General features: G+C 38.9%; 1 protein-coding gene across 3 annotated transcripts in view; it reads left to right on the top strand.

The window, feature by feature from the left end:
- Positions 1 to 752: 752 nt before the first annotated feature.
- The window catches only part of fgd4a (FYVE, RhoGEF and PH domain containing 4a), an 82,996-nt gene continuing 69,545 nt past the window's right edge, over positions 753 to 14,203 (top strand). The window contains exon 1 of one of the 3 annotated variants that reach the window (XM_053500143.1): positions 753 to 977. In XM_053500143.1, the coding sequence (XP_053356118.1) occupies positions 875 to 977 (103 nt within the window). In that variant the 5' untranslated portion in view covers positions 753 to 874. Of the gene's footprint in view, positions 978 to 3,725; positions 3,787 to 6,754; positions 7,320 to 14,203 lie in introns of those variants that run through there. The other 2 variants (XM_053500147.1, XM_053500146.1) reach the window with 2 other exon arrangements.

Raw genomic sequence — 14,203 nt, 5'->3', positions numbered from 1 at the left:
GGGTACTCCGGTTTCCTCCCACAGTTCAAAGACATGCTGATTAGGCTAGTTGGCGTTCCCAAATTGCCCGTAGTGTGTAAATGAGTGTGTGAGTGTGTGTACTGTATGTGATTCCCAGGGTGTACCTGCCTTGCGTCCTACTGTAAGTCTCCAGGGATATACAGTAGGGTATAGGAAAGACTGAGTGAGTGAGTGAGTGATGTCCTGCCATCTGTTAAGGACATTACCTGCTAATTCAAGATTCAAAGAACTTTATTAATCCCAGAGGGAAATTGTTTATTATAGTCTCATATTCCTGCTCATATTTCCTTTTCCACTGTAGCCAGTATCTTACTGTATAGCCATATTACACAATATATACTGCTGTTTTGGTAGAGGCTAAAAGTGAGTTTTATATATTAGGTTATTAGTATAGGTTAATTCTATCATCACAGTAAGATAATAACTACTTTTGTCTCATTTCTCAGTGTGAAACAGGTGAATTACACTGATATAATTCTGTGTAGGTCTGTCTCTTTGGCCAGAAAAGCCTAGTTCCAGAAAACTGTTCCAAGTAAGTCCGTCAGATAAAACGCCTTCGACATGTTGTGCTTTTGTAAATTAGCGACAAGAAACCCGTTTTCTATTGGCCACTCCTAGCGAGAGAAAACATCCCCACCAATCGCCGCGTTAGGACGTAGGTGTGGGCGGGGCTTCGTAGCGATTAAGGTGAACGCCGCGGTAACCGGATGAACTTTCCAAAGCGTTAGAGTGAGTCAGTTAGTTTGGACTCGATGTGCGGTGGTGTAGCAATCACTGCGGGGCGGAATTAGACTCATGTCTATTACTTTCTAGATCGGATCTCAGTTTGTCCTAACGGGGATAAAGCTTTTCAATGTTGGAGCTGTCTAAGGAAGCCATGGGAGACTTCAGGAGAACCGCGTTTAGGAGGAAACCAAGGAGCGGAGGATCAGATGAACAGCCTGAAGAAGAGACAGGTGAGTTCAGCTGGGGAGCACTGGGAGCACTAGGATTGCCTAACACCCTACAGGAAAATAAATAAAACACAGAGGATTACAGTCGGTGATCAGCTCTTAGAGTGTTTGTAGTGTATAAATAGTCAGAGTCGGGACAGATTTCTGCTTTGACCTCACACTGCACCTGGACACACCTGTGATCATGTGTCTGATTTTGCAAGCATGGAAAATCCTTTGGGATTTTATTTTATTGTGTCTCCAGTGGAATTGCTTGCTTTGTTCATACAGCTTTGCAAGTCCAAACTGGTCATGAGTTAGTCTTCTGCACACTGCTGTTACTACAGTATGATATCAGATATGACACTGGCACTGCTGTGCTTTACACTTCGTAATTAAAGACCTGCTGGAAAAACCTGGATGTGACTTTGGAGATCATTCTTCTATTCATTATTGTCATAAACGTAATGTAGATGCCCATTCATGCTCACCTGGAGCATATGAAATCCACAAAGATCCTAACAGTGCACAGTTGTTGTTTTTACAGTACTAAAAAAAAGTACCGGAGGCATCGGTGGCTCACTGGTAGGTTTATCATCTGCCATGAGGAGGTCCCGGGTTCGATTTTCACCCAATGCCCAAACCCAAAAATAAAAAAAAAACAGCAGCCAATTTAAAAACAAGTATGCTTGATGAGATGCAGAATTTTAGTTAAAAGTGCTTTGTGAGAGGAGAGTTTAAAAAATAAAAATCCGCTAAGTAGTCTAATTGCTACTGCACACATTTATATACGGTTATAAAATCATTCGATTATGTTACATGACCGAGACTGACAGATAAGCTTAAAGCAATTACCATGGTCTATGGCTGCGAAAAAAGTACAGTTATTAGGCTATATACAGTATAGCGACCTACAGTGTGCTATAATTTTTAAAAATCTAACAGTGCATAGTATGATATACTGTATTAAGTTTTACATCATACAGCTTTGTGTGCTTTATTCCTCTCCTCCTTGTACCACGTGAATTGAGATTATTTGTCACACACCTTGTACATTCCTGACACAGTCAGAATACTTAAAGTTTACTTTCGAAACCTGTATTTAAATCAGGGGCAAGTAAGCACTTGTCAAAATAAATATGAAACTGATTCAAAATGAACTTCAGCATACTTTACCTTCAACTAGGCATGTTGATTTATTATATCGGGCAATTTAAGCTAATTTCTTAATCATTAAGATTATGAATATGTTGTGTGTACCGGTAATTACTTATGTTTTGTTTGTTGAGTTTTGACTTTGCATATATATATATATATATATATATATATATATATATATATATATATATATATATATATATATATATACACACACACACACATGTGTGTGTGTGTGTGTGTATGTATCTCACTCAGTCTCACACTATACTACTGGACAATTTCCGGTACACCCTGGTCAGGGAGCCAGTCTGTTGCAGGACACAAGCACTCACATGCCCCGTGGAAATCCCAGTTAGCCTAATCTGCATGTTTTTGGACTTTGGGAGGAAACCCACCATATACCTCAGTGGTACCCACCTTTCCACTAATCACTGTGGAGTGTTGTTTGGTGATCAGTGTTTGAGTGTTCAAATAAAATTTAAAGCCTAATCCTAAAGTAAAAAAAAACAACAACGTTTTTTAAAAGCAGGAATTATTCTGAATTCATGTTCACTTTGTTAAGTGTTCATGCAAATGACTGGCACAAAGGTGCAGAAAATTGCATGGCCACTTCATAACTTCAAGGTTCTAGTAACTATGCTACTGTGTGTGTGACTGTGCATGGACAGAAGCCGATTGCTGCAGATTGAATGTGTTTTCACTGAGATGTGAGTGAGTGAGGTAACACTGGCTTGTAACCACATGCCCTGGCTTGTTGTAAATATGCAATCATAGACCGTGTAAGGCCCTACTACAGGAAAATCATCATCCAAATCCAAACTTAGGAAATTACAGGAAACTCTTATTTTATGTTCGTCTTATTTTTTTCAAGCAGGTAACTTGTAACGGCTACATCTGTTGGTAACGGTTTAGAGTCAGCTCTTTTAATGATGCATAAATCCCGAAGATGGTATACAAGACTTTTGTCATTTGTTTTTTCATTTCTAGTTCACTGGGAAATGGTGCTTTGTGCAAGTGCTCATTGTTCTGTTTAATAATAAAGAAGAGGATGACTACTCTACTTTCTATTTCTGGTTTCAACAAGTGCTTTGTTTTACTGCTTCTGATGCCATGTAGTATTTAGGATAAATATTTGTAGATAAAACAGACTTTTGTATGTACTGTAAGTGGAACAGTTTCCCAGTCGTGAAAGGCTCAAGAGGTGCATTTCTAAAGAATTTGTATTGTTCTCATGCAGACCTTTTTGGTTATTTATGTTTTTTGTTGTTGTTTTGGTGGAAATCTTGTACTGTGGGGTGTTTCCGACCGCAACACCTTATTGATGATGAAAGTTTGTTATTGTTGAATTTGATTAGCTGAACGTACTGTAGGAAAAGTCTTGCTGTTTTGAAAAAGATTCTTCTACTAAGCCTCAGACAATAGACTCAATTGTGCTACTCAACTCGAGAAGCTGCAAGGCTTCCTGGGATTGTTGGCTAGCATGAATCAGGGATTGTTGGTGTTATCGCCTTGGCCGCACTGACTGCGCACGGACACATGTCCTTGGGGACAAGCTTGCTGTTTGCAGTGCACTCTGGTCTTCCAAGTGGACATTAGTAGAAGAGTGGCTAGAAGAGTGGGATCTGGATGAATTCTGGACTTCGTTATGCTTGTGGTGGTCGAAATACTCAAGGTAAGAGAGCGTGAACTTGGCAATACATTGGCTCTTGTTCAATTCTTGTTCTACAATTGATATTGAGACAATATATTAATAATTGACTATGCATGGACAGAAGCCGATTGCTGTAGATTGAATGTGTTTTCACTGAGATGTGAGTGAGTGAGGTAGCACTGGCTTGTAAACACATGCCCTGGTTTGTTGTAAATATGTAATCATAGACTGTGTAAGGTCCTGCTACAGGAAAATCATCATCCAAATACAAACTTTTTGTAAAAAAAATACGGAAAACTGTATTTTTTTTTTCACTTGTAACAGTTACATCTGTAAGAAACGGGTTAAATTCCGTTCTTTTGATGATTCATAAATCCTGAAGATGGCGCTACAAGACTTGTCATTTGTTTTTTATTTTCTGGTTGGCCCTTTATGCACAAGGACAGTGTGTGCTTTGTGTTTCAACCAAACATATGTTCAGTTCCTCAGCTCAGCAGCTGCCATGCTCATTCTTCATCTGTTATATGAACTTCTCATGTCCTTTTTCATTTACTTAGCTGCAGAAGGTTGCATCAGGCTGCTAGACAGAAGAAAACATCAAACAAACATCATGCAAATTAATAAGAATATTGTTAGGGGCGTTCGAGTCAAACCGAGACTTTTGATTGAATATTATATTATAAGAGAACAGTTATGAGAGTAAAAACTAGCTTTGTTTCACTGTATAATCCCCTGCTACATTAATGTACCCATCCCAGTGCTTGGATTCCATCAAGGTAGAACGTTTTCTTAATACGCCAGAGCCATGATCTGAATACTGCTTCATGTCTGAAACCCTGGCCTCCCAGGAACTCCTTTAATGTTCCAAGCATGTTGAAATGTCAGGATTGTAGGAGGATGTGCCAAGTTCCAGTAATGTGTGACTGAAGTTAGCAACAAGTTAGATGTCAATTTGCAAGGATCAGGCGTTCCACTCACTGAGTGTTCATGTGAACGAGTGCTGTCTGATAGTTAGATGCCACCATACATTTAGTAACCAGGTCGAATATACAGCATTAGGTACATCATGTCGCATTAAGTAAAATTCATTACCAGCAGAAAAAGAAAATCTATAAATATGCAGCAGCCCTGTTAACATCTTAGCTTCAGTGTTTAACTTCCTTTGTTTATGACTAGCATGTGATATTCAGATAACACATCCTTGTTCTAATTCGTAAATTTCCTGCAGACTACCTTATAAGGTAATGTTTAGTCGTTTTGCTCTCAGTTGGATCCTACACATTATATTTACTTATCTGGAGTTTAAAAAGCAAAGCAAATATAATTTGGTGGCTGTGGTTAAGAAAAAGGTGAACCATCATAATATGGATGGAAGATTATTGTTTATGGTGTTTGTACTTCTGCTTAAGGTGCGCTCTCTCTTTCTTTCTCTCTTTCTCTCCTTTCCTGGGAAAAGCCCCAAAGGCTATTAAGAGATGATGCACATCCTTTCTAACTGCCAGTGCTGATCATATTCCTCTTAGGAAACTCCTGTTAGGAAAACATTTTGATATCAAGTGAGTCCTGGGTGGGGGCCTGGAGATGACATAATGAGAGAGAGGAGTGAAGCAAATAAAGTGTATGCAAAATAAAGCAGGGGGTGTTGACGGATAACTGAAGGAAGAATTGAGAGCAAATTGAGGGGAACATTCATCGATGATTGTAATCGTGTAAATAGTAGGAAAAAACAAAAGTCAAGCAACTTGAAAAGGGGAAAAATGAAAAGGGTTTCACTGGGTTAAAGATATATTGTTGTACGTACGTGGTTGCGGGTTCAAATCTCGGCAATGTCTGCATGTGTGGAATTTTCTCTCTACGTGCTTTCTGGGTACGTGGGTTTACTCCAAAGTGGAGAACGGATTGTTGTTGTCAGTGTGCCCTGAGTTCGCTTTGGTACGAAAATTCTCCTTCCACCTCAGAAGAAATCAAACACTGAATAACCATTATAGAAAAATGCATTTATTAATTCCTATTTCTGTGTTTGTCTGTTGGATTCTCACTGCAGCTGGTTAATTTATTGATTTTTTTTTTTTTTTTTGGTGGGCTTTCTGCCACTTCGACCTTGAAAACCGTAAAAATGCAGCATGATGTTTCCTAGTAATAGTCCCAATGTCCTAGTGAATTGGATCTTGGCTCAATCAATACACATGGGCAAAAAAAAGCTGTCCATTTTGCTTCCATTTTGGTGGTATATCCTAATTTTAAATTTAACTTAAATACTATTACATTATAACGTTGCATCTGGTTAAGAAATATGCACAAGAGAATTACTTTCCAGACTTTTACAATGTTTTCCAAATCACTTTACATTATGCTTATCATACTCTCCAATTCTTGTGGGTGTTTTTTCATCCCCAGCTCGCACCACGTACCTCATTCGTCTTTTAGATTATAATCTTTAATCCTGATTTTTACCGACTAATCACGAAAGGAATTTTTAAATAAATTGTTAATTACAGGTTAAAAATATAAGGTAGTGACGTGTTACTGCCATAGAAAGCTTATTATAGTGTAGCTGAGTCGCTCACCAGTTCTTCCTCTGGCTCTTCCTTTGGAGAGGCCTGGCTTGGTATGGAGTTGTTGTTCTAGCAATACAATCAGCTGGGGTTTCCTGGCTTTTTTTTTCTCTCTTTCTCTCTGGGTTATGCTTGAAACTTGAACACCATAGCAAACTGTGTCACTTCGACACAGACCACACTACAGCCAAGATACTTGTAGGCAGAACAACTTTGGTATAAACATGCCTCATGGGTAGATTTACAATTTTCCCAGTGTACAGGATAGTCTCATTTGAGGCTGGATGCTTTCTAGGAAAAACCAGCCTTTTGGTGAATAAGTAAAGAATCAATTTAAGTTTGGAAAAAATCTTGCATCACTTTTTAGGACCAAGAGGAAATATCACTCTACCAAAAAAAAAAAAAAAAAAAAAAAGGCTTTGTATGGATGGCTTGGGTTTGATTTCCGTCTTGTCCTTTCTTCACCTCTGTGTGAGCCTGCGGATCACACCGGATTATTTTTCGTGCCGCTTTAAATGGAAGGTAAATGAGCGTGAGACGGGAAAGTGCTGAGGAAGTCGAGCTATGCTGGATATTTTTGGTCCTTATTCATCAACAGGAAAACGAGCATCAGAACTGCCCTTTCAGCTACTTTCTCTCCCAACGTTGTCCTCTTTTCTCTGTCTCGAAGTTGTGGTTTCCTCCGATGGTTCTGCTGATGACCAGTGATGGATTTTCTAGCTTCTGGTCTCAAGATGACTCCTCTGCCGAAGACTGCCTCTGGTAAGCGATGATGGCCGACACCATGACTTGGATAGCGGCTCTTACTATGAACTTAAGGAGGACATACAGAACTTCGATCGCCACTCACATGTTGGAATATTGACACGAAAAGGCAGGCATCTAAACACAAGTCTGCTGCTTCTTCCATCAGAAGATCTGCTAGGAATAAACACAGAATGGGCAGCGGATTGAGAAAAATGAGACGCAGGCAGAAGTATTGGTTTTGTCGAACTAAAGGTAAAGAGCTGTTTCTGTCAATGCTATTAAAATGTCAACACTCGGTCCTTATGTGGCTAAGTACAGTACATGCTGATTTCAGATTGTAAAACATATTAAAATATGTTAAGCTACCATTTGCAAATCAGCCAGATCCATGTGGGTGGTGTTTATTCTCGCCTTTCCCAATCAAACATAAATTTCCATCTGATTAGCCTTCGTCGATTTATTCTACTTGCATGTAGGTGTAACATGATTGTTTTATTCTAATTGAGCGACAGATTTATATACCACAAAACCAATAGATTCTCAATTCACTTTCGTAATTAATTTTTTATAACAGCAGGCTCAGGCAGTAGTTCTCATGCAGTACATGTTCTCATACATCATGTGACCAAAAGTATGTTGACACCTGACCTGAACTGTCTAGAATGTTTTCATGCACTGTAGCATTACGATTCCTGATAAACCTGTATCTGACAATTATTTTTTTTATTTGCTTATACCTTGTCTTTTGTAAGAAAGCATTTTGTTAATTTATAGTAAAATAAAGTGAAATATTTTAAGTCTTTTTTGTTCGAATTTAGATTATGACTCACATCTGTACAAAACCGTACTGTAACATAATATTTCCTTTGATCATTTAAAAAAGGATTTACAACACAAACATGTCCAGCTTCTGAATAGTATGTTCATCTTGCTCTTAACAATAAACTGTAGATTTTTTTATGGGGTTCAGATCAGGTGAGTTGTCTGGCCAAAAGCACAGTGAGTAGTAAATACTCAGTGCTGCTGGATTAGGAAGTCATCATCTAGGACCTTGGAAATTCTTGATATCTACATGCAAAATTTACTTTAATCTGAAATAAGGACTTTGGACCACTGAGCAACAGTTCAGTTCTTTTTCGCCCCTAGTCCATGTAAGACACTCCCAATGTTATAACTGGGGTAGAAGTGGAGCGATCAATACCAGCAATTGTAGCCTATTTCCTGGAGATGTACAGTATGTGCATGTTCTACTCCATGTGAAACACTCCCAAAGTTGAATCCTTGAATAGATTTTCGTGAGTTAGGAATGATTTTTAATCATTTTTCAAAATTAAAACAATAATATCTTGAAATATTTGACTTGACATGTAATGAATCTAATATGTGGGAGTTACACGTTTTTAATTAAAGTACATAAGGGGGGGAAAAACAATTCGTTCAGCGATTATTCTAACTTTTTGAGAAATTGGTCTCTGCAGGTATGCGTGACCCATGGGTGCCAATGATCCTGTCACCAGTTTACCGGTATATAATTCATAATCAACATTAATGTGTTAATATAGTATAGTGTCAATGTCATGACTGATCTGTGTATATAATATAAATATGTGTTCATTGACTGTGCACTTGTTTTTGCTCTCAGGAGATTCACATCTCACAGTCCTCCTACACACACACACACACACACAAGTTTCACTTTAAGTGTCAGTTTAAAGCTTGTGAGACCACAGTACACTTCATCACATGTTCTTATCTAGCCACAAATGTCATTTGGCTGCTTTATTTTTGAAGAATTTGTTATTTTCATCTTATTTTCTCAGCGTGTTCGATACCATGTGGTGGAAATGTTTTTAACCGAAAGAAATCCTGCCGGTGCACATAACATGATGACAGTACAATTGGACAATTAAGCAGAGGAAAGGAAAGAAAGTCTAATTCTAGAAAATAATCTTAGCAGAGTGACTCACTGAAGAATGCATCGTAGTAAAATACAGTAACAGGAATTAACTACACTAAGTTACTTCATTTCTGCAACATTTTTGGATGTTTACTCTAGAGTAAAACCTTGAGCATTTCTTTTTTTCGACCAAACCAGCACAAAACATATACAGGTAACAGTTTATTAATGGAGGCCACAACAATAGTTACTATGTCACTGCCCTGAAACTGTAAAGAATATTTTATTATTATTATTATTTATGCATCTAAAGCCATATTGATTGTAAGACTTCATTGAATAGTCTTGTACTGCCAGTTATATTGAAGTGTGTGTACTGTAAGCTTTTCTGGTAGTTCTAAGCTCCACGTCCTGTTAAGGAAGGAAAAGGCAGGTCCTTTATTTCAGCACACTCCCAATCCATCTGCATCTATTGTTCGGTTATGTGATCAGAAATTTGAAGCTGTGACGCAACACTTTCAGTAAAATGCTACGAGACTATGTGTTTATACTGTAAGAGACTGAGGATTTATAAAGCAACTATATTTTAGAAGCACCTACTGTAGTTATGCATTGATTTGCAAAATATACTGTATATTTAGATAAATGTGCAGCCACAAGCTGTTTTACAGGACAAAATGACATTTTATTACAGATACTGTAATAAACCTTGATCTGGTCTAGATGATTAATCAGTTTAATAAGATTTTAAGTGACTAAAAAAAAAAGTGGGAACATATCAATACTGCTCAAGCGTGGTAAAAATAAGCTGTTGTGATTGAGAGCACTTTAGTTCTGCAAGCACTGAGCACCAAGACGCGAGTGTTTCCTCTATTCATGAAAAATATCTCAAGGTGCAGTTCACACCGTGACCACTCTTTTCAAGGTACTGTTCAAACACAAGAGATGGGGGAGATAACGGCTTCAGTTACCATTTATTCGTGTAGCAATTCGTGTATCATGTACTGACTCAAAAAATTTTTTTGTATGTTTGTTTATATACATGAGATGGTCAAATGGTGCTCTTCCTCTATAATGCTACAGGTGATGTGCTTTAAATTGTTCTTTAAAATTGCAATGAGTTGGTTCAATCAGGTTCATTATAAAACCGTGATACTAACAACAGTTGAGTCGGCACCTACACTACCACTCAGAAGTTTGGACATACCTTCTAACTCCATGGTTGTGAAATCTGATTTGTATTTCTTTCTTCATTGTAAACCAATGCTGAAGGCGTCTCCTTTGAACAGTTGATTTTGAGACGTTTCTGCTATTTATACTTTATAACTCCTCCATACCGGCTCTAATCTGGGGTGCTGTTTGTTACAGTAATTGGTGATTTCTGAGGCTGGTAACTCTAAATGAACTGCAGCAGAGGAATTATTTGGTCTTGCTTTCCTGGGAGGGTCTCCATGAGAAACAGGTTCATCATGGTGCGTGATGGGTTTTGCAAATGCACTTGACGATACTGTTCTTGCAAGAACTTTTCCAGAACAGCTGACCTTTGTGTCTTAAAGTGGGTAGTGGTAGGGTTAAGCCATTGGACTGATGATTGGAAGGTCCCAGGTTCCAACCCCACCACCACCAAGTTGCCACTGTTGGGCCCTTGAGTAAGGCCCTTAACCCTCAACTGTTCCAGAATGTTAAAAAAAAAAATAATAAAAAAAAAAAGTTGTGTCCAAACTTTTGACTGGTACTGTAGGTACTGTATAATGATGTCATATCAGGTCGTCCCTGGTGATTCCCATCTTTATTAACCACCATAACATCATCAACATTAAACCTAACATGAGGAGTTTATTGCTAGCAGTCAGCATAACCAGCAGTATCTCAAAGATTCCACTGTACCCGAATGAATAATAACCAAGTTACTAATTTCCACTTTTTATGGATGAATGTGTACCAAAATGTGTACTCAGCAGCACAGCTCAGACGCACACATCTATCATCTCTTTTGATGCCCTTCAACAAATTTTTTTTTGTACTTCCAGAGATTTTTTTTAATGATGCACTTGTTATTCACATGTCAAGGAAAATTTGATATTTAAAAAGAATGTAGTTGCTATTTTAGTCGGGTGTAAGATTGTGGTAAAATGAGTCATATTGTATTTGTTAAAGCCGAGCAGTTGGGCTGAAGCACCAACAGAGGGCAGAGATACGCTCTGACTGATGTCTGACTCACAGGCCCTAGTCAGATATCTGGTTTCTCGTCTACTACACTTCACTCCCACTCGTCCCATTGGGATGTCTGTGTAAGAGCCGTGCTCGCTGCCATATTACTACAAACCATCAGGTGTCTGTAAGCTTGCCTCTGGCTGGATCAGCATATGCTGAAGTTCTTTTTTTTTTTTTTTGCATGTATATTTACACAGGAAATATTGGCACCCTTCAAAAGAATAATCCACGTTTAACTTGTACAATATATATATATAAGGAGAGACTGCTCTCCTTTCATCTAACACAAATTACTCACATACGCATATCTCCTGAGCAACGTTGGAAAAGAATTGTCACCTATAGTTAAATGTTTACCGGCTTTCAACAATATGCACGAGAATGTGATTGTTCACTTTGACCATGACCTCCTTCCTTATAAATAAATATTGTCAAATTCTGGGAAATGATTGTGTCACCGGGAAATGGGGACACTTTCAGGAAAAGTTGTCTAGCAGCTGTTGTGAAAAAACGTCTGGATATTTTTGTGGAAAAAACGTTGGTGCATCTATGCCAAAAGGGTTAGGTCTTGGCCATAAAAAATACAATACGCAAATAGACTCATAAATCAAAAGATCAGCCGGATTAGAATGGAAGTGATCACGAAAACACAAGACTAATGTTTTGCTTGAGCCTCAGGATTTAAAAAGGTATCGGACACTTAAAGGTATATCCACTAGGGGGCAGTGTGTGGTTAAAATATTACTGGCTTTTACCAGAATCTAGATATAGATCCTTTATAGATCCGGAGGGAAATTTCCAACATCCATCCAATCATGTATAATGTAGCCTGGAAAAAAATATATACAAAAGGGGATGAAATAGATATGTGCAATTATAGGTGAAGGAGGACAAATATTAGTGGACAGACTGGTGCAGATTGAGATGTGCAGCTGAGTTATAGGCATTGAAAGTGACAGCAGTGTAAAAGTGGATGGTGCAAGAATGAGGTAATGAGAGTCAATGCAGGTAAGGGAACATGACAAGGAGATAAACAAATATGACCGTGAACGGTGCGTATGTTATAAAGGAGAGTAAGAAGCCGAAGATAAGTAGTAGTTGAGGGACCATTTTGACCAAGAATCTCAATCATGTCCTCAGGCACCGTCAAAAGGTGTTAAAGCACTGTATGGCCCTTGGAACAAAGGATTGCCTGAGTCGTGTCTGTAGAGCAGCTTTATGATAGAACATGCTCTTGTGCTGGGCCAAAGCTCCATACAGTGGGTGACTGGTGTTGGACATGATGGACAACATTTTGTTCAAGGTCCTCCTTTCCAGCACCATCTCCAGTGAGTCCCCCTTAAAGCCAACCACAGATTCTGCTCTCCAGGTTCTGCCACCACTGATTGGTAGAACCTTATTGGTAGAATTGGTAGGACCTTTTGCAGATGCTAAAAGAGCACAGTGTTTCAGAAAGAACATTCGACTCTGAAAAGTTTTGATTTCCCCCCGATTTTAGTCGTACCCGATTCCCAGCCACTAGGTGGCTCCCACATTAAGACCCCTTCTGCCAGTCAGGAAGCCCCAGACTACATGACACCGACTGCATCTTTTCAAACTGCTCGCTCACGCACCGTTAGGCGTAACGCACTCGGAGGACAGCGCTATCCGCTCCTTCCGCTTGCTTGAGCTCTCGGACACCCATGACTGGCTGTAGAGCTGTGATTGATGTCAAAGCGCTAGCACTAGCCCTGTTGTCGTGTGTCAGTCTGGTTGTCACATTGTATTACTGATGCTACACCACATTGTACATGCAGAATTAATTTCTAAATGCACAAGCGACCACAAGATAGCATGCTGTTATTCTCAGGGGAGGCGCCATTAGCTATTTGTTGTAAGGTTTTTTTAATATGTTTACACTCCAAATACACCTAATGCATGTTTTATTTTTGCTTATATCAAAGAATATTTTTTTCATTAGTTTGTACATTTTATAATCGTCTTCATAGAGTGAACCGTCTTTAAAGTCCCTGTGTGTATTTCATTAGGGAGAAAGCTGTATAATTGTTTATAGTGCTGGCATCAGCTTTGTTCTTTCTCGCTTGCTCCGTGTATCGATTTCGCCTCGGTTGTTTTGGCTGTCCATAGACTTGGCTGTCATTTCTGCCCTCTGGTCCTCTCGGATCTGACTGACTGACTGTGTGTGGGTGTGTGCGTGCCTGCTTTCTAAAGGATGTCTGAGATGAGTTGCCAGGATGATTCTTGACACAAGGAATCACTTTTCCGTATGACCTTGGATGTGTCAAAAACTAAAACACACTGTCAGGCAAAAAAAAAAAAAAACCTACGTTACACTCGGGACAGAGCCCCCGGGGACCCCCGATACAACATAATCACGATACCCATAAGTGCTGATTCGATTTGTATCACGATTCCGTATCTATCACGATTATTATCACGAAATATCCCGATTTTAAATTGTTACTTTTTGTTTAGATTTTTATGACAATTCTAAACAACCTTCTAAAAGTGACGTAATACATGCATTTCCACCAGAAGAATCATTAAATAAATCAATGTATTTTTCCCGTCTCTACCTTACACTTTACTTTAGCTAAAAAGGCTATTCATACATTTTTCCGTTCTGTGTCTTAAACGCAGTACGTTGTTTTAAATAGTAAAAGTTGTCAGAGGTGTCTTCGAGGAGTGTCTTATCCCAGGCCCTGGTGACAAGCTTCCATAACCTGTTCTGTATGGCTTTATATAAACTGTGTTGTTATCTGAGGTTACCATTGTTACATAGAACCTGACGTATCTGAATGGAGCCGGTCATTGACTGATGCCTGATCTGATCTGTGGAGTGAAAATTACTGCAAATGCCAGATGCTGATCTCTGTAATAAAGTAACTAAACCCTTGTGAAGGAAACACGATGAAACAGAGCAGAGGTTTGTCCAGCTGTGACTGATGTAGCATTGGACGCTACAGTATAGTGTGTCTCTGTCTGTCTGTCTGTGTCTATCTGTGTGTGTGCGCATGTGTGTGGG

Source organism: Clarias gariepinus, chromosome 7 (assembly GCF_024256425.1).
Source record: "Clarias gariepinus isolate MV-2021 ecotype Netherlands chromosome 7, CGAR_prim_01v2, whole genome shotgun sequence".
Classification (NCBI taxonomy): domain Eukaryota; kingdom Metazoa; phylum Chordata; class Actinopteri; order Siluriformes; family Clariidae; genus Clarias; species Clarias gariepinus.
This window is presented reverse-complemented; position numbering and strand designations above follow the sequence as displayed.